The 19,687-nt window shown below is 38.0% G+C and overlaps 3 protein-coding genes across 3 annotated transcripts; all 3 read left to right on the forward strand.

The window, feature by feature from the left end:
* Window positions 1–5,548: 5,548 nt before the first annotated feature.
* On the forward strand, window positions 5,549–8,008 carry LOC119990509 (polygalacturonase 1 beta-like protein 3). The gene is made up of 2 exons (XM_038836458.1): window positions 5,549–5,745; window positions 5,855–8,008. Exons 1-2 carry the CDS (start codon window positions 5,695–5,697, stop codon window positions 7,676–7,678), a joined length of 1,875 nt encoding a protein of 624 aa, XP_038692386.1. The 5' UTR covers window positions 5,549–5,694; the 3' UTR covers window positions 7,679–8,008.
* Window positions 8,009–12,349: 4,341 nt separating this feature from the next.
* LOC119991964 lies at window positions 12,350–15,836 on the forward strand. The gene is made up of 3 exons (XM_038838526.1): window positions 12,350–12,588; window positions 13,107–13,225; window positions 15,379–15,836. Exons 1-3 carry the CDS (start codon window positions 12,407–12,409, stop codon window positions 15,396–15,398), a joined length of 321 nt encoding a protein of 106 aa, XP_038694454.1. The 5' UTR covers window positions 12,350–12,406; the 3' UTR covers window positions 15,399–15,836.
* Window positions 15,837–16,510: 674 nt separating this feature from the next.
* LOC119991963 lies at window positions 16,511–19,528 on the forward strand. The gene is made up of 4 exons (XM_038838525.1): window positions 16,511–17,994; window positions 18,100–18,297; window positions 18,384–18,475; window positions 18,595–19,528. The coding sequence occupies exons 1-4, from the start codon at window positions 17,197–17,199 to the stop codon at window positions 19,307–19,309; spliced, it is 1,803 nt and encodes a 600-aa protein (XP_038694453.1). The 5' UTR covers window positions 16,511–17,196; the 3' UTR covers window positions 19,310–19,528.
* The last annotated feature ends 159 nt before the right edge of the window (window positions 19,529–19,687 follow it).

Genomic DNA, 19,687 nt, shown 5'->3' on the forward strand with positions numbered 1-19,687 from the left:
TGCGAGATATACTCATAAAAGAACTTCCACTTTTGGAGCAATTCACTAGTTTTCCTTTCATTTATAATGTTTCCCCCATAAATGAGGTCTCATACATCAACCACAAAGCATACAAGGCACAAATCAACAAATCTTTCACCAGAGGTAGCAGAGATGATAAGCTTTCATAACTTCCATGTCCTCTTTCTTGGTTTCCTTGTCTTTTCAGGTTTTTCTTTAACTCCTTTAATGTTTTTCTCACCATATATCATCAATCACGAAATTCAGAAAATCTGTTTATATATTCAGTAAAAATATTTTGTTTCTGTAGTTACATGGATGGTGGCTGAAACAGATGCACAGGTAGAGAGGGTATGTCTGCAACTTATCGTTGCTAGTAAATTCTGCGATGTCACAGGATGTACCAGTGACTGCATCCACAAAGTTTATCCGACCGCAACGGGTGAATGCATTTCCCCTGAAAATAAATACTGCCAGTGTACTCATCCATGCCCATGTCCATGTTTATCTCCTTGAGTTTCTGTATAATTCATGTATTGGAGCTACAAAACACTTAATAAGTAGCAAAATACACCCCTTTTCTTTTTTAACCATTTCTTTTTTTTTTTTCCCTGTGCTTTGCTAGTAGTATATACACGATTACATTAAATTATGAAGTTCTACTGGGTTTAACTTCGCCTAGCTCTGGAATGGTAGACTGGTAGTCATTAAATCGATTTGGGCCTTCGTGTTTGAGGCTTAAATAAAAACCCAATTAAAGTCAGGCCCAATCTCAAGTCTCCACAAAATGGAGGCCAAAATATAACCACTGGCATTTTTTGGTCAACTGGGGTAGCATTTTTTTGTCGCTTAAGGAGGACTGTAATCATTGGTGGTGAAGCAGAACTGCACCCTATTATATCAATAGGAATTTGAACCCTAAAGCCTATGGAAAGTGCAAAAAGCATGGAATATACTTAAGGGGTTCAATTGGTAATCTTGAGATTAAACTGATACTGTCTGTAATTCTATATGAAAAATGCTTTCAAGGGTGTGATCTGCATGAAATTATATTTAATAAGATTGCAAAGGAAGCAGAGAAGGTGTGAGGCAACCACATCTTGAAGAAAAAAAGAAAGAATATATATATATATATATATATGTATGTATAGGTGGATCACACAGTTAGCACAAACATTTATAAGTTAAAACAAAACTCTGTTGGGACTTGGGACAATTCTGGGGAGGCTTTTTTAATACATCTTATCAATTTGTACCAAATGGTGTTTTGGAAAGTGGTCAACTTGTACTGGAAATAATTTCAAATATGTAGCACTGGGTGTTTGTTTGTGGACCAACTCTACCACCACCATGTTTGTCACTGCAGGAATAAAAAAAAAAAACCCAATCCTTAACATTATCATACACTCAAGAAATAGTGAAAGGACCACTCATTTAGGTGCCAATGGAAGAGCAAAAAAGAACAAAACTGATGATGTATATATATACACACACACATGGGTATATTGTGTGACGATCGATCGACGTCACCATGTATATGTGGTAGCCAACTTGGCTGTTTCTGGAAGGAGAGCAGAGTTCATGTGGCTCTCAATGATGGTTACTTCCATGATTGATCTCCCAATGTTTTCGAGTTGTAACGATTTTTGGTTGGCTCGTAGTTATTACAAGTTTTGTTTTCTTGTCTACTTCATTTCTGGTACAATAGAAAGTTGTCTGTTCTTCATTGTCTTACCACTGTCAAGCTACAGCACTTCGCATTCCATTTTAGAGTTCTGATTAACTCCATTCAACAGCAAATTAAAACAATTTTGACAGCTTCATTAGCAGCTTAGATTGATCGGTCTATACGATTATTTCAACAACTATGGCTTGGATCTTCTGTTCTGATGCATGTGCTTTTCAATCTCTACTCAACTTGCTGATATTTTGGTCCTCATAATAATCATAACAATGAACTAATTTGGAGCCTGCTAAGACTTGCTCGATTATTTGCATGCGTGCGCCTTTTGAGCATCGCAAACTTCTCCTTTGTCGTTGATAGATTAGTCATCCTTTTCTTGAAGGATTGTCTTCGTTCGCGCGCTTGAACATAAATGAATATCAGGAATGCAGAATTGGACTCTTGGGATTTCTGGTTTATCACTATCAGTATTGAGTTCCTCCTTATGCAAGTCCACTATTTGGAGTTACTTTACTTAGGCTACTGTTGGTCATGTTCTGTTGTGTGTATGAACTGAAAATCTGATCCATTTTTATGTAAAAACCAGATTCCGAGATGGGGTCAATTTTCATTTCTCTATCATAGTATAAAATCCGCGACAGCTAACTGAACATCAAAAGGATTCAAGAGGTGAACCCTGTAACTAGTCATTGGAGTATGAAAACACACACCTTTTTTCCTTACGTTCAAGCACCCTCTTTGTATAAGATGGAAACAAAAACCTTGATATAATGGACAGGAATCCGAGAATATAATCGAATGCCATTACATCAAAGCTGTCGTCGTTGGTCACTCAATAATATGGATTAATTACTTAGTACTCTACTTTGATGAGTTTCTGTTGTACTAAATTACCTGTTCTGAATTTTTCCTTCTAGTAGGGCCATGTTCAATGGGAAATCGTAGTTAGCTGGATTGATCGATTGTTGCATATGTTGGCCTTAACCTGTATGTTAATACAAATATACAATGGCATGTATCTTTTGTTCTGCAACATGAATAGTTAGAATTAATTGGTTCTCCTGCAACATTTCAACATACTTGTAATGTTCAATTTGATGAAAGCGCGCAGAGGGCCTTCGATCATGTGCTGGTTCAGAGACATGGCATTTCTCTCCATCCCTGGCAAGCCATCGCGAAACCATCATAGCAACGATCGTTGGAGCCTACTGAGAGCATGCTGTTCTGTTAATGGAATGCCTAGTGCTTGCTCTTTTTTCATGTGCTTTACTTGTTGCAGTACTTGAGTGTTGTATTTGTTTGGGTCTGCATAAAGTTTTCTTTCATATTTTGATGGCATGATTTGATTCTTTGCTGCTAAGTTACTCAACTTCTCTTGAACCAGTAATGCAGAAATTTTATTTTATTTTTATTAAGAACAATGCAGTGATTTCTGATTTTTTAAGGTTCTGCTTCATGAGATAAAGCTGAAGGATAATTCTAAATCTGCAATCAAATGCAGAAGCCATCATAAACTAAACTTACACAGAGATTCTGCAGCAAAGAAAAAGTCTTAATTTTCCGGTGAGCAACTAAATGGGTTCCATGTTATCGAAAAAGAAGTGTTAATTCAATATCATAATGTAGTAATAGTAGGAGTAGTTGGTGGAATCTATATTTTAACCATTAAAAACTTGCCTAATATGGATGATAATGAGTTGTCTTTTGTTTTTCCATGCTAGAACATGTTATAGCAAATGATGTTAGGAATCAAGAAGAGACTAATCGAAACTCCGCGATCGATCCGGATCAAGAAATCTGTGTTTTTCTTTTTTCTTTCTGTGGAACAACTGGTTTTTTGTTTACAGAAACTGGTAGGAGCAGCAAAAATTTCCACATTTTTGGGACAAATATTATATTTTACTTCCAGTTCCAGCATTAAGAATCTTCCACACAAGTTCTACTACAAAAGAAGGAAACAGACATTCATAATCGACACAAATAGCTTCCTCACTCACGTTACATCAAACACTTTTACATCAAAGTCAATTATATTATAATCAAAACTGGGGCTTCATGTGATATGTGCAGAAATTGAAAGGTAGGAGTGATTTTTTTTTTAACCGAAGTATACCATACAAGTTTGCCCTTTGGACATTCGTTATGGATTAAAGAGGTATTAAGTTGAATTGTCACTGAGAGCAATACCCTTATGATCATACGCTACATCGTTTCATGAGCTGTATAATCTATTTTTTTTGCCTGAAAATCCATGCAAGAGTAGTTGAAGGTCAAATAAAATGGACTGGAATTAGACTGAACATAACATGAAGATCCACCGACTCTACAAATCTACACATGCTGGTTTTTTTTTTTGGTGTGGGTGTGAGTGACATTGAAATTATTAAAGTAGTACTACTGTCATAATGATATTGTCTCAATGGAACATAAATTGATGACAGTCTAGCAAATGTGGACCAGATTTAGCAAGAAAAATAAAAAAAAAAAAAAGCAGGCTTGACTATATGATCGACTACACACCCACCCACACACATATATATATACATACACTTATTCTCAATATTTAATTTTTGAATAGTTTGTTTAAAATTGAGAATTAATGTTCTTCCATTTCATTAAATGTATAGGCATGTATATAACTTATATATTGACAGCTATAAAGATAAGCTACTAAGGAATTTATTTGTTAGCCAAATCTTTAGACTTGACTTAAAACCCCCAATTAAATTCTTGATAAGCGGTTAAATGTATTTTGATAAAAGCTAATGTCCCCCCTCATTTAGGACTAGTACTTTCTTAGGTTTCTATTGTCTGCTTAATAGGAAATCCTTTTTGAGTAATGTACAATAATTGTGGATTAAGTGATTGATGTGCAAAATACCCTTTATATGGAGTTTTTTTTAGTGCCCTGAATAAGGGAGCAACCAACAGGAATGTATATAATAATTTCAATTTCAGAAGAAAAAAATAAAGATAAAATAATGGGTTTTGAATTTCATTTAACAATTGAACATCTGCAGCTTTTACTGCCCATGACATGCACAACACAAGTAAAATAAAAGTAAAAAAGTAAATAAAAAAAAAAAAGTGTCTAATCTCTTGAGCTTTTTTTTTTTACCAACACCATGCTCACCTACTACACCAAGCCTTTTTGCAAAGCATGGAAGCAATCATTCATTTTCCAGACTTTTCTTTTTTGTTGGAATATATCAGAACAGTCCTTTCTTTCTTTTTGCTCCTTCAGCTTCTTCTGTTCTATTTGCTTTATCTATTTCTAGAACACTTCTTTTTTCCTCTCTTTGTTTCACTTTATCTTCTCTTTCTTGGCTCCCCCTTTTGACAGCTGAATTTTATTGCTTTCTCCTTTTTTGAACTGATTATTTACAACTTTAATTAATTAATATAATTCCTGTTTAATTATGTTCCATCCACTTTGCATATTGCAGATCTTCTTCACTTAAAGTGAGAATCTATGTTTTCACCGTCTATTTGAAACACGCGGGATCAAAAATAATTGACCTCACTTGTCATTTATCTTATCTACCTCTTTAAAAATTGAAAATGACTTATATCCCTAATATTTTTATCCATAACAGTATTACGTTGTCTAATTATATTGAATTTCGTTATTACGTTATCTAATTATATGTTATGGTTGCTTATGATTGAATTCGTTTGTTAGGTATATGTAATTCTCCGATAAAAATATAATTCGCATTAGATTTTAAAAATGCGCGTAGGATACAGAGCAAAGCAGTGCAGGCTCCCACAGGCTCCATTGTCAAAGCTCATTGACTCAAGCACTCAACACACCCAGATTTCAAACTTGAAAATCCAAAACGCCCTTTCAGTTTCAGGCCCAATCTTCTCTCACTCTCTCTCCCTCTTTAAAAAGAAAATAAAAACAAAATCTTGTTATATATATATATATATATACACACACGCACAAAACCAACAAACGCACCAACATTCTCCACAAATTTTTTTGCTGGATCGAAATCCACACACCCATGAACCTCGTCATCCTCCTCTGTCTCTGCTTTCTCTCATTTTTTAGTAATGTAAGCCAACTCTCTCTCCCTCTCTCTATCTCTGTTTGTCTCTGAAGCTCTAAAAGGGATTATTAATGCTGATATTGTGAAATTAATTGTTGTTTTTGGGGCAATGCAGGTGAATCTTATCGCCGGAGCAGGCAGCGATGCAGCCGGAGAGAACCCATTCTCGCCGAAGGCCTATCTGATCCGGTATTGGAGCAGGGAGATCCACAACAATCTCCCTCAGCCCAATTTTCTCCTATCCAAGGCGTCTCCTTTGAACAGTGTTGATGCTGTTAATTTTGCCAGGCTTGCTGCTCAGAACTCGCTCTCAACTCACCTCCCCTCCTTCTGCGCCTCTGCTAAGCTGTTTTGCTTCCCTGATTTGGCTAATAGTTTGGAAAAGCATGACACTGACTCCAACTTCGCGTCTTATCTTAATCGAAATTTCACGAACTATGGCACTGAGAGACTCGGGGGAGTAGATTCCTTCAAGAACTACTCCGACGGCGACAATCTCCCTGTTGATTCGTTCAGAAGGTACAGCCGCGACTCGGCGGGTCACAAGGACAAGTTTGCCAATTACGGATCTAACGGCAACGTCGTCGACCAGAGCTTCCTGACCTATGCTGCCGGAGCCACCGGCGGCGATGGGGAGTTCAAGAATTACAATCCGCAAGTCAATGTGCCTAATCTCCGATTCACTTCCTATGCCGACGATGCCAATGGCAGGGCCCATTCCTTCGCGAGTTACACAGACCAAACTAACTCGGGGAGCGAGACCTTCACCAGTTATGGCAAGAACGCAAATGGGTCCCCAAATGAATTCTCTAGCTACGGCAAGGATTCCAATGTCATCAATTCCAATTTCAATAATTATGGCGAGAAGGGAAATGTGAACAATGATTCCTTCACATCATATGGGTTCAATGGAAATGTCCCCGAGAACAATTTCAAGAATTATGGAGCGGAAGCTAATGCCGGCAGTGCAAGCTTCAGCAGCTACAGAGACCAATCCAATGTCGGCGACGATACGTTTCAATCGTACGGGAAGAAATCCAATTCCCAGAAAATCAATTTTGCTAATTATGGAAAATCGTTCAACGAAGGTACAGACAAGTTCACTGGCTACGGTGAGGGAGCGAAAGGGCAGGTTATAGGCTTCAAGATCTATGGAGTCAACAACACTTTCAAGGAGTACACCAACAAGAAGGCAATGGCGTTCACACAATACAGTGATGCCAATTCCAAACAATCAGCAAAGAAGCTGAGTGGGAGTTTGGTCAATAAGTGGGTGGAACGGGGCAAATTCTTCAGAGAATCGATGCTCAAAGAGGGCACCTTGATGCCGATGCCGGACATTACAGATAAGATGCCGAAGAGGTCGTTTTTGCCCCGGACAATTATCTCAAAACTACCATTCTCAACGTCCACGATGGGCGAAATCAAGCAAATCTTCCACGCGAGTGACAATTCTACCATGGAAACCATAATCAAAGACGCTTTGAGCGAGTGCGAGAGAGCTCCAAGCGCCGGCGAAACCAAGCGCTGCGTGGCCTCCATCGAGGACATGATCGATTTCGCGAGCTCGGTTTTGGGCCGAAACGTGGCTGTTCGCTCCACCGACAACGTCAACGGGTCAAAGCAAAAGATCCAGATCCATTCCGTCAAAGGAATCAACGGCGGTAGAGTAACCAAGTCCGTTTCCTGCCACCAGAGTCTGTACCCTTACTTGCTGTACTACTGCCATTCAGTCCCTAAAGTTCGGGTATACGAAGCGGATTTATTAGATCCAACAACGAAATCCAAGATCAACCACGGTGTTGCCATCTGTCACTTGGATACCACAGCTTGGAGCCCGACCCATGGAGCTTTCTTAGCCTTGGGTTCAAGTCCGGGCCGGATCGAGGTTTGTCACTGGATATTCGAGAACGATATGACATGGACCATTGCTGATTAGGTAGGTGCCGACCTCCAGTCATTTGGGTTGGAACCGTTGGCTAAGATAACTTAGCCACCTGCTCGAGCTCAATTTGGTCTAAATATCTAATTTATTTAAGGTTTTTTTTTTTTAATGACAAAGAATCATGAGCATTTAGCCCATGTAAATCTAGGATAGGGTACTCGGACCGACCTATTTTCCTCAAGTATCTGATAAGTCGCAGGCATGTCTACTAAGTATTATCCTGGATGGTTAATGGTTTTTATTTTTTTTTTAATTTTCATATATTAGTTTTGGAGGTTTGTTATCATTATTGTTGATTTATGGTAATAATCTCTGATTGATGGATGTTATTGTTAAACTGTTAATGTTGGCAACTTTTAAGGCTGTGCATAGTCCATATGCATGGAATTGGAGGAATTTTAGAACCCAAGAAGAAAGTAAGTATAATGTCTATATCCACATATATCAAACTAGAAGGAACAAGTGAATAAAAAAGATTAGGTGGTTGAGACTTGAGAGAGACCATCCACGTTGCGCTGCTGCGATTCGTGGCCAAGGGGCACGATACAGCTGTTATCAATGATATCATATGTTGCACTATAAAAAAATACTAATATATATATATATATACACACACATATACATATACACAACAATTCTCTTATGCGGAGACTCACAAATTATATTAACTTGCGTATATTTTTTGAGGATATAGATGAGTGAAATGATAAGTGGAGATCATTGTTTTGGGTCTAACATGTTTCAAATCAATGGTGAGATTGATGTGCGTAAATTAACATACTTGCGGGTGTTCGCATTAGAGAATTCCTAATATATATATATATATAGAAATTCTTTTTTGTGAACCAAAAGTGTGGACCAACTGAACTTGTTTTCAACTATAGATATGGTGGGTTCTACAGCAAATGCATGACCCTCATTTTTGTTATGTTTTATTACAATTATTGGATTTCATGTCCGTAAAGTTGGTCTACACTTTTTGATCCACATATGAGAATTTCTATACATATATCTACAACACTTGGCAGAGGTTGTGAGTGTAAAGGTCCAGTAGCGCCAAATTTTATGATATGCTTGGGGAGCCACAAGTAGAAGTGCACTGAAGCATCATTTCAAGCAAAATTGTCTGCTAAGTCACTGAATTTCAGGGTTTTCTGCATGTGCTTGTGCTCTGTCAAGAAATTTGTAAACAAAAAAAGGTGAAAATTAAGAGAAAAACCCCCCCAAGTAAATGAAAAATAAGCAAGGTCAAAATTGAAATTGGATCAATTATTTACTAACTTATCTATTGCAGATAACATGGGGTCTGTTTGAGTTCAGAATTTACTGTGCAGAAATGGATCATAGCCATAGGATGGATTGACTCCTCTCTTAATGTATTCTTCTTTGAAAAAAATAAAAATAAAAACTGGGTTATGTCATACATGCGTGAATTCTAATCTAAATCAAAGTAAAACCAGTAAAGCATTGCTTGCCTCTTTTTCAGTTATTGAAATGCCATAAATAGAGTCAAAGCAAACGTTCATTCTGCTTTATTCCAGTCTACTCCACAAACGGCTAAAACTTCAAGTTCTTTGCCTCATTTTTAGTATCTTCTTCTGTCTTTAATATCACAAGCCGTTGGCAAGTGCTTCTTTGGGTGCTCTTTGCTGGTTTGGTTATTGCTTATTATTATTTGAAACACATAAAAGGTGTCCCAACCCAAATATGTGGGTAGATTGATCATTTATAGTTGGAGTTTGGATCTTTAAATGTTGACTAGGTTTTTTTGTTAATTAGTGTGGTCGCGCGTTGGATTTTGACTCAACTTATATTGTTTTTCAGATGAGAAATTTCGATAGACCCACACTTAATAACCCGAGTTTAAACTCATATCATATGTTGAAAGAGAAAATTTATATAATGTCAATTCCTGGTCATTAACAAAAGTTGTCATAAAATTCAAACTTTGTTTTTGACAAATAGACTTCTCCACACATGGTGTGTAATCATATGTATTGGATAAAAAAAAGACAAAAAAGAAGGATCCAATTTTCTTTTGTTTTTTTCCAAGTGAGATGGGAGACAGCGAAATTGGATTCTGAGAATGCAAGTGCGAAATGCTGGAAATAAAATGATAGCACTAACTTAGGAAGGCATCATTTGTTGTTCAACCCAATATCACCAACACCAACCAACAACACATGCACTGTTCATTTTTATTTTTTTTTTTAAATTATTAGGGATTGTCAGAACCCAAAATTAAGAGATTATTTAATTCACATTAGGTTTAGGTGAAGGGTCCTCATCTCATTATTTGTCTCATGTTTTGGTTCATATATGATCCGATTAGACTACTTGATGTTGATCATTTCAAAAAGCAAATAAATCTGTCATATTGGTATTGACGTTTCCTCAAATGATCTGCACGGTAGAAAACATGAGTTATAAGGGGCCCCGATTGTGTTCTCTAGAGACTTCTTAGACGTTCAGGTTAGTGTGCTATTAGTAGAGTGATTTCAGTATTATCAGCATTGGTTTGAGTGATTCACCTTCTTCAAATTAGTTCATTGTTTCTTGAATTCAGTGACCCTACAATTCGGGACTCAGAAATTATAATCTATTGGCATAGATCAGAAATTTGTTACATTCAACAAACCTGAGTGTCTTGAATTGCAATGTTCTTTACACGCCCCACTCATATATTGTGCGCTTTGAGTCCTGGGTCCACACGTATTTAAGGTGAATGATTTCTTCCGCCTCTCTCACTTGAACCCATAGTCTCTTTGTGGAGAACAATCTAATGCTCCTATTCGCATCCGCACAATCTAAGATAAATAATGCAGCTTGAAGGAATTAGTTGTGTTATAGCTTCTGCAACCCTACGTGCATGGCAGCTGCTTCCATTCATCTGGATTTGGAATGAATAAAATACAGTAACTATCAACTACTGCCTCTATAATTGTTACCCAACATTAATGACCCTGCTGCCTGCAATTGCTTCCTGCTGTAGGCTTCCGTGATCTAGATGCACAAGCCAAGAATATGAATACACACACACACACACACATGTAATGAAACAAAACTTAACACTGTAGCTGCTATATGATTGGGTTGAAACTTATTGGGTGAATCTTTCAATTCTTGAATTACTTTCCTGCTGCCAATCAAATTAACTGGAAGGGCCAAACATGGGTCTAGGCCCCTGCAGCACTGATGTTGAGCAAGAGCAACCAATGTAGACCATCCCTATACCATGGCTCCCATGCCTCATATCTACTCAATGCTACACCAACCACCCCTACAAAGAATCATAAATCCTACAGAGCTTGTTGGGTGACAGAAAATTTATTCTTTTTAACTAAAAAATTTCTTCTCTGATACCATGATCTGGCATTTATGATGATATATTCATGTTAGGTTGTATGTTCAATGATACTGAAGCAACACATGAAGATGTGGAGGCAACAATTTTTTTCATGATTTGAAAAACACAATTCCCAGAGCAACATCTGGTCATAAATAAGGTCGAATAAGTTAATAATAAGAGTTGCTATCATACCACGAAGAATTGAAGATGGTGATGGAGCAAGCAAACTAGCAAAGTGTGGTAGGTTTTGAGAAAAAAATCAGAGCAAATAAAGAGGGACCATATTTTGCATCTACTAGGTCTATGTGTGGGGTGGATTCTTGATTATATATATATATATATATATATATATATATATGTTTATATATGTTTAATTAGCATTGAAGGAGGTAGCTGTAATATCCATACATGCAATGCTGCTGCTACATTTGTTGAAGAAGATAATAATGGTGATGCAATTCTTACAAGGAAACTGACAAACAACTTTGTCAAACCCCTATCCGGTTTTAGCCTGAAAATATGAGTAACTGCAGTTATTGGGCAACTAACTTGCTGAAATATCAGCAGAGAAATAAATACTGATGAACTCAATGATGTCCGTTACTCAACAAAAAAAGAAAAAAAGTGTAATGTGTGTTGCTGTTATGGCTCTCTTGGTTATGCCATGTGAGTGACTAACTAAGAGGACAGGCTCATCAATGTAACAGCCCGCCTCCCTTTGGGCCTAGTCATGAATATTGTTCGCTTTGAGCCCTTCACTTAATTAAGTCCTTTAGGATTGCACGGATTTGTTCTCCTGAACCATTTATCCTAGAAAACAAATTCACCAAGTTAAGAGATTTGACCTTAATATATATATGTGTTGAACGTCACATGATCACATTCTCCCCAAAGTGATACGGGATTTAGAGTATTGTTCACTTTTACTCGATAACTTGTCCACTCAGTGGGCTTTGCTCAACCTTCTGGTTTGCCCATTCGAGTCGGGTGTCGATAATCAAGCACAAATTTGTGGTTATGTTAGGCTACAAATTGATTAAGGCCCACATTTAATTCCCATATATGACTTTTTATGTATCAACAAACGAAAAAATGCATAGGTTTTGTGGACAAATCAACATATCTTGATCATGATTTTGTTGTTAAAAAATGCTCCACCATACAACTAATAAGTTGGTGACAATAGTGAGAGAACTGCACAGGCTTAAAAGTAAAGCCCATTTGTGTCACTAAAGCCCATTTAGTAGGGTTGAACAGAAATGTCTTTATGGGTCCATTTAAGTGTAAACTCGGCCCATAAACAAAGCTCATGGTTGGGTGATGCAAGTGGTGTCGAGGGTTCCTGGTTCAGTGGACTGAATAGCGGAAAAGCCATGGCGGCTAATTGTGCAAGAAGAATGCTTCGAGTCTCTTCAGGATCGGCGAAAACCCTCATAAGCCGTTCGAAGACAACAGCGTCGCCTTTCGCTTCCAAAGCTGCTAAGTTGAGTGGTCTTGGCCCTGCTAATCCCACCTCTGTTTCTCGAATCTCCAGTCAGAGACCCATCTTCTCTAGGTCTGATTCAATTTCATACGTATGCACATTTCTGCATGAGTAATATGCAACCAGTGAATGTTTAGTGATTAGGTTTTTGTCCGACTTTTTTCTTTCTTAGCTGTGGAAATGTCGACAATGAGCGAGCCAATTGGAGTCTTAATTTTAGTGTTCTAACTAAAGAGTGAGTTTTGACTCTGAATGTCTTGATTGATGTAATTTGAGCTAAACGAATGAATTCCTAGTCGGGAATTATGGTTTTCTTTTTGAAATAATATATTTGGGTTATAGTTTTATGCATAAGTTTTCAGGTTCAAAGGTGCTCAATGTTCTTGTTCATGGTCCATATTACAGAAATATTTTTGTCTTTGCTATTTTTTTTTTTGGGTTGCAGCCTAATGATGTGGTAGACAGTAGGCTTACCACGACGATTGTTATTTTCTGTTGGGAAGTTCTGGTCGATTTTGGTTATATTCAGTCCTTAATATTTTTTCATTGTAATTTAAACCTGACAAAGGCTCATGATGTGGCTCTTTCAGGCTACCAGCTGAGTTGGGTGGTGCATTGTCTTTGATGCCATTGCATAGCGTAACTGCATCTGCCCTGTTCACTTCATTGCTGTCGTTGAACAATGTCAACTGGGGATGTCTATCAGAAGGTATTCTTATAAATTCCCTTTCTAATGATATTCTTTCCATTGTTGTTTTGGACTGTAATCTACTAATCTTTAGCATCTGGGAATAATTTTCCTTTGTGATAATATGCACATTTTGTGACTCATTTACATTTGCTGATTTGGTGGCTTTGGAGTGTCATCGGAAGGACCATTGAACTGAGTGCAATCCATCTGCTGTTAAGTGAAATTGTACGTCTTCTGTGGGAAGATATAGGTTGAGTTTAATGAGTTGGAGGTTACATGGCATGACTGAATTCAATATGTTGAAGAAGATATATGGCTAACTTTTTTTGTATAAAACAAAGAGGGGCTTGTCTTTGTTGCTAACAGTTATGAAGGAAAAATTTTAAGCCAGTTCCAAAGTCACCAATGCCGATATCGTACCTACCTAGGGCACTAATTACAAGTTAATAATGTATTTATTGGTTAAGTTTTTCTGCTATGTGTAGTGTAGTGTAGCGTAATCAGGAGGTCAACCATTAAGGTGGTTTGTTGGAATACTTTGAGTTCCCATGCCCATCATTTGCCATCCATTAGCTGGTAAAAAAGGTAAACAACTCCCATGCACAAGGCCCTCGCGGTGGAAGTGATCGGAGACATGTAAGATGTACGCATACCTTCCTCACATAATATGTGGAGGGGCTTTCTAGCCATTGGCTAAAGTAACAATTTTGAGAAGGCTTGATTCTTTATTCTTAAAGTTGGCCTACTTGTTGCTGATGTAAAAACTTGTTTTCGCTGTGATTTACTGAACCTTTAGTTGTTAAGGCAATATTTTGGGGATTGTTTGGAGTTTTTTTTACCAATATAACACTGGTGATGTAAATATATACTGGTGATGCAAATATATATATATATATATATATATATATATATATATAACACTTGACTAAACTTTATTACTCATATAACACTCCATGCCATTCTAAACAGCGTGATTAGCTTTGGGTTTTTACAATCACGTCATTAATGGTGGGATTGTTTTTTGTATAGTCACGCCATCCTGGATGGTGAGACTAGTGTTAAAACTAGAGTCACGCCATCACGCCGTTACTAACGGCATGATTTATTGTACGTATTAAAGTCACACCATTCAGAACGGCGTGACTTTATGTAATTTTGGAGTCACACCATCCATTCTAGTTTTAACACTAGTCACGCCATCATGGATGGTGTGACTGCAAAAAACAAATGTCATTCTGAATGGCGTGATTGTAAAAACCCAAAGCTAATCACGCCGTTCAGAATGGCGTGGAGTGTTATATGGGTAATAAATTTTAGTCAAGTGTTATATAGGTATATATTTGCATCACCAATGTATATTGGTTAAAATTTCGATTGTTTGGTCAAGGTTCTCTCATAGTAATTTTGTGTCCTTGTTTTTTGGTTTGTCTTATCTTGTAGCTAACTTCTGAGGCTAGAATTATTGGAAGCAGTTTTGCTTTGGTTGCAAAGAAAGTGGTGAACTTGTGATTTTGTCTGAAATTGGGTTATTTGTTTGTTGAATGATACCTTCAACAACCACCACCTCTTGGCTCCTAGTAACTTGTAATGAAGCTTTGTTCTGGGGCTAAAAGTCTATGAAGTAGTTTTTCTTTGGTTCCAAAAAAGAGTTATGATTTTGTCTGAAGTTGTGTTACTCGTCTTTTGAACAATCCCTTCAACAACAGCTAACACTTTAGTATCCCAAAATTTTTGGCCCATGTGATGGCAATTAAATTTTGGTAATATTCTTTTAGGTTCAGGAAAGGCTCACAAAAGATAGAAGCACATCTGGTTGGTTACTAAACTAGATCAGTGGGAAATCTTCTATTCACTTTTGTGTGTGTCATTTCTGAACTACTAATGTTTCAATGGTGCAAAATGTGAGGTTATGTGGGCATAATTGATATTGTAATGAAATTATCAATGTGGTGCATAGCCTTAAATCTTTGCGTTATGACTGCATGATTTGAAGCGGAGTAAACCTAGTTAAATTTGAAATGTTGATTATAGGTTACCTTGAGGTAATTAGCTCACTGATAAGCAGAAGCCTAGACATTGCACTAGTAGTATCTCAAGCTTATTAGTTATGCTTGGAATTACAGGGTTTTCATATTTCACGCTACTTGAAGTTGTTATTTGCTTTGTTGCAGGCTTTGCAACTCCTCTATAGCATGGCCTGTGGAGACTTGTCTCTAGGAACTGGTGAGATCATCTTCAGCGGGAGATTTTGTTTTCTGGCATGTTCCCTATTGCAATTGAACATGTGTTCCGCCTCACAATGAGAGCTATATTTATTTGATGAACAAAAAAATTGTCCTTGGAAGTCTTCCCTGACAGCTTGTACTGGATCCTGATGATTCTGAGAAAGAAAAATTTACGATTTTTGCCTCAGAACTCCACACAATTTGTAGTAATAGCTTTCAGTTAAGCTTGTGATTGATTTAGATACGATGCTTTCTGAGTCACACTCTTTGAAGGTATATGACATACTGGCTTCGAGGAACATGATGATTCATGTTTTTGGGTGCTAGAGGTGGAGAGCTTTTGGCACCGGCCATATTGAATTGTGGTTTAGAAAGTCATGTTAATTTAAAGCCATTTCATGTGATGAACTCGCCTCATATGTCTGCTATACTCCCAGGTGTGGTTAGGTGCTTCGTTGTTCGGATGGTTTTGGTCATATGATGTGAGGGTCACAGTTTTTTGTTCATGATCTGCGTTTAGCAATAATAAATTGTAATTGAACTGAACCCTCTGGCCTCTGCAGTTGTGAATTCAAAATGTGCAGCAACCGAGTTGAGCTTGCCTAGTCGTAGAGCAAGCATTGTCAGTGTCCTGCCTGGCTGCTTGTCAATTTAGTTACCAGCAAAGCCTGGCTAGACAGACTGGGGCGCAATTCCTTTGGGTGTTGGTTCTAGTTAATGACTCATGACTCCTGGCTGTGAATGGGACATGTAGACTTTCATGTTTGATTAATCTTTGATGCAGGTACGCATCAACTACAACATATATATTAGTAGTTCCTCCTGGATTGCATCTATATATATATATATTCTTTTATTTCATAAAGTGAAGATATATTGACATGGTGTTTTATTTTTCCAATTTACTCTATACATGTTGGTTGGAATTCTTCTGATCAACAAGTTACATATTTAACCTAGTTCCGGATGACCTAAGTCTAGGTCAAAAGGGCCACACCTTATGACTGCATTTGCTATTCCCTATTTTCATGTTAAGCTATTCTCTTGTGTTAGGCTTGTCTCTTGTGTTAGGCTTGCGTGATAATTTAGTGGTGAATTTAAATTGCTTGCATTTGGAAGGTTTTAGGTTCGATTTTCAATTGGAGCAATATCCTTTTGATTACACGTTGAGTTTTGATATAACCATCTTTTGAAAAAATTTTGTGAGTTTGTATAGTGTTGTTTTTTGTAGGGCTGTTAACTTTTCCTTTCCATTACAAAAGTAAATTCTTATTTTATATTTGATAAAATTAAATTTTCCCATAAAAAAAACACATAGGATAGTGCTCCTAACCGTTGATTGTTTAAAGCGGAAGCGAATAGGATTTACTCAATTAGGATTCAAAAATGATCTATTGATGCAGGCACGCCAATATGACCGTTGCCAAACGTTACAAAAAATTCTGAAACTTGAAAAAAGTTGGCTTTATGTGTGCGTAGTGCGTACTTACCGTTGCCAACAAGGGCCCCACTCAATTCACAACACAACTAGTCTTCTTCAGCGTCCCCTTCTCGCCCGCTCCATACCACCAACCGTGGAATGGATCCCTTCAAAATCTAGACCAGTTCGACTTCAATTTCTCTCCAAATCTACCAATCTCTCCTGGTTTCCTCTCCCACGAAATTGAATTCAGCTTTCTGGGTTTCTTGAAACAATTTTCAATTCGATCGAGTCTGTCAATTTCATTTTCCTGCGCGATTCTGTAAATCTTCGGAGGCTAATTAATGGCGGCGTTGGCGCCTGGAATCATATTAAGGCTTCTGAATGGAATGAACACAGGGGTCAAGCCAACCGGGGAGCACCGAAGTTCTTTATTGCAGGTGACGGACATCGTCCCGGCCGATCTTGATGAGAAGAATCTTTTCCCTAAACATGGATTCTTCATCAAGGTATCAGATTCTTCACATTCAATTTATGTCAGTCTTCCCTCGGAACAAGATGACTTTGTTCTTAGTAACAAGATGCAGTTGGGTCAGTTCTTGTATGTTGATAAACTGGAACCAGGATCCCCTGTTCCGGTTGTTAAGGGCGTCAAACCACTACCCGGCCGGCACCCATTAATCGGAACTCCAGAACCAATAATGGGTCTCAGAGAGAAAGGAGAGAGAAGGGAACAAAAGACCAGTTCAAAGGTTTCAAGTCACAGAAGAGGTTCTTGGGGAACAGGACCAAATGGGACAGATCCTTCTTCTCCCATGGTTTTGAAGCCGGTGCCTCTAGATTTCAATCAGTGCACGCCGGTGAAAGATCGTTCGAGTGCTAATTCTGTTAAATTTGGGAACAATCCACAGTTGTCGCCGATGATAAGAAGTAGTAGAATTAACAAGGATGGAATTGGAAGTGCTGGAGTTAGGTGTTCATTTGGAGGAGGATTGCTTGCTAAAATGGTGGATTCAAAGGGAGAAAGCCCTGCATTGCTGAGGAAAAGCTGTGTTGCTTCTTCCTCTGCTTCGAAGTTTCCGCGGAGCAAGAGTGTCTGTGAGAGAGAGCCAAGAGTTCCAATTAGTCCCTTCAATTCAGCTGTAGGTACATCTTCCCTCTTCAACTTATAAACCAGTTTGCGACCATAATCACATAAAATTTTTCTTTCTTGATTGGATTTTGAGGTTCTGCTGTCTATTGTGTAGGAAAAGAAAAGTACAACTCCACCTCCAAGTTTAAGGAAAACAAGAGCGGCAGCTTCCCTCAACATGAATTCAGATTCACAAGACACTGCCAATTCACGGATCCCTTCAGAGGCCCAATCTCAGTCTTGTAATTCAGCCCCTGATGAATGTACCAGTCTGCCCATGAATTTGCCTGGAAAGCTTAGTGTATTGGGGAAGGTAAATAAAAATTCATAACCCTAAAGTTCCTTTGACAACATTGATGGAGTTATGCAGAGATGTTAATATAAATGTATGTTTGACAGGAAGCTGTCCAGCAGCGAGAAACAGCACAGAAGATCGCCCTTCAATCGCTGAGAGATGCAACGGCCACTGAGACAGTAGTTCGATCACTCAAGTATGATAATTCTGCTTAACTTACCCGTATTTTTTGCGTGACGACTGTTAAGTTCATCGTTGATCTTGATTGTCTTGGATTATGAACTGGCGAACGATCATTCATGTGGCCTTATGCAGGTTATTCTCGAACTTGAGCAAATCAGCCAAAGCAGAGTCACCAGCAAACTGTTTTGACAAGTTTCTGGAATTTCATCACCAAATTGTGCAAGCAGTGACGGATATGGTGTCCATTCAAGCAGCAACTGAAGTCGCAAACCTGAAAAGTGAGAGGAAAGATGAACAACCACAAGAAGAGTCCCAAATTTTACAAGAAGTTACAGACAATTCATTCGATCAATGCCGAAACTCAGAGCTAAATTCATCGAAGAGACGATGTGCATTGTACAAATCAATTGCTGCATTCCCTGAAAGAAAGGAACAGAAGACAAACTCAGAGAAACTATTGAGAAGTTATGCAAACTCAAAAGCTTCATCAGAAAGAAAAACACCGTCCACCCCACTTGGGAAATTGTCTCTTGAAGCAATTACTGAGAATGACGAGAATAAAAAACCAGCCTGTAGTAGTAGCTTGAGCAGTACAATCAAATTGGGTAAGCAGATTCAAACAGAAGCTGGAAATTGGTTTATGGAATTTATTGAGAAAGCTTTGGAAGCTGGGATGAAGAAATCGAAAGTTGCAGCAGACGGGGATGCTCGAAAAGTTCCTCAGTCTCTCATAATCAAGGTTATCAATTGGGTGGAGGTAGAACAGTGTGATGGCAGTAAGTGGCCTGTTCATCCTAAGGCAGCACAAATAGCTCGGAAGTTGAGAATCAAAATGAAGAACCCTTGATGATGGGATTGTTCAATCAAAAACAAGTAATATTAACACTAGAATTATGTTGCATTGGTCATATACTTCATGTGTGTACTTGTACTTTGTTTTCCATTTTATGTTGTCCAGGCTATCATTCAAACACAAAACAACATTGTGAGCGCAGGATTCTTGTTCCCTGTTTTTAACATTTCACTATGCAACATGGCTTTTGCCTTTTGGTTTGGCTGCTTCAAATTTTCCACATATACCTCTCAAAATCCTCTGTAATCTCCAATTCAACATACCGCAAAAGAGAGAGCAACTAAGACACATGTTATCAATACCCGTATTAAATAGTACAAAAAGAAAAAAAGAACTTGGCACTAACAGTGAAACTGTTGAGAACCTCAAAAC

Source organism: Tripterygium wilfordii, chromosome 22, assembly GCF_013401445.1.
Source record: "Tripterygium wilfordii isolate XIE 37 chromosome 22, ASM1340144v1, whole genome shotgun sequence".
NCBI lineage: Eukaryota > Viridiplantae > Streptophyta > Magnoliopsida > Celastrales > Celastraceae > Tripterygium > Tripterygium wilfordii.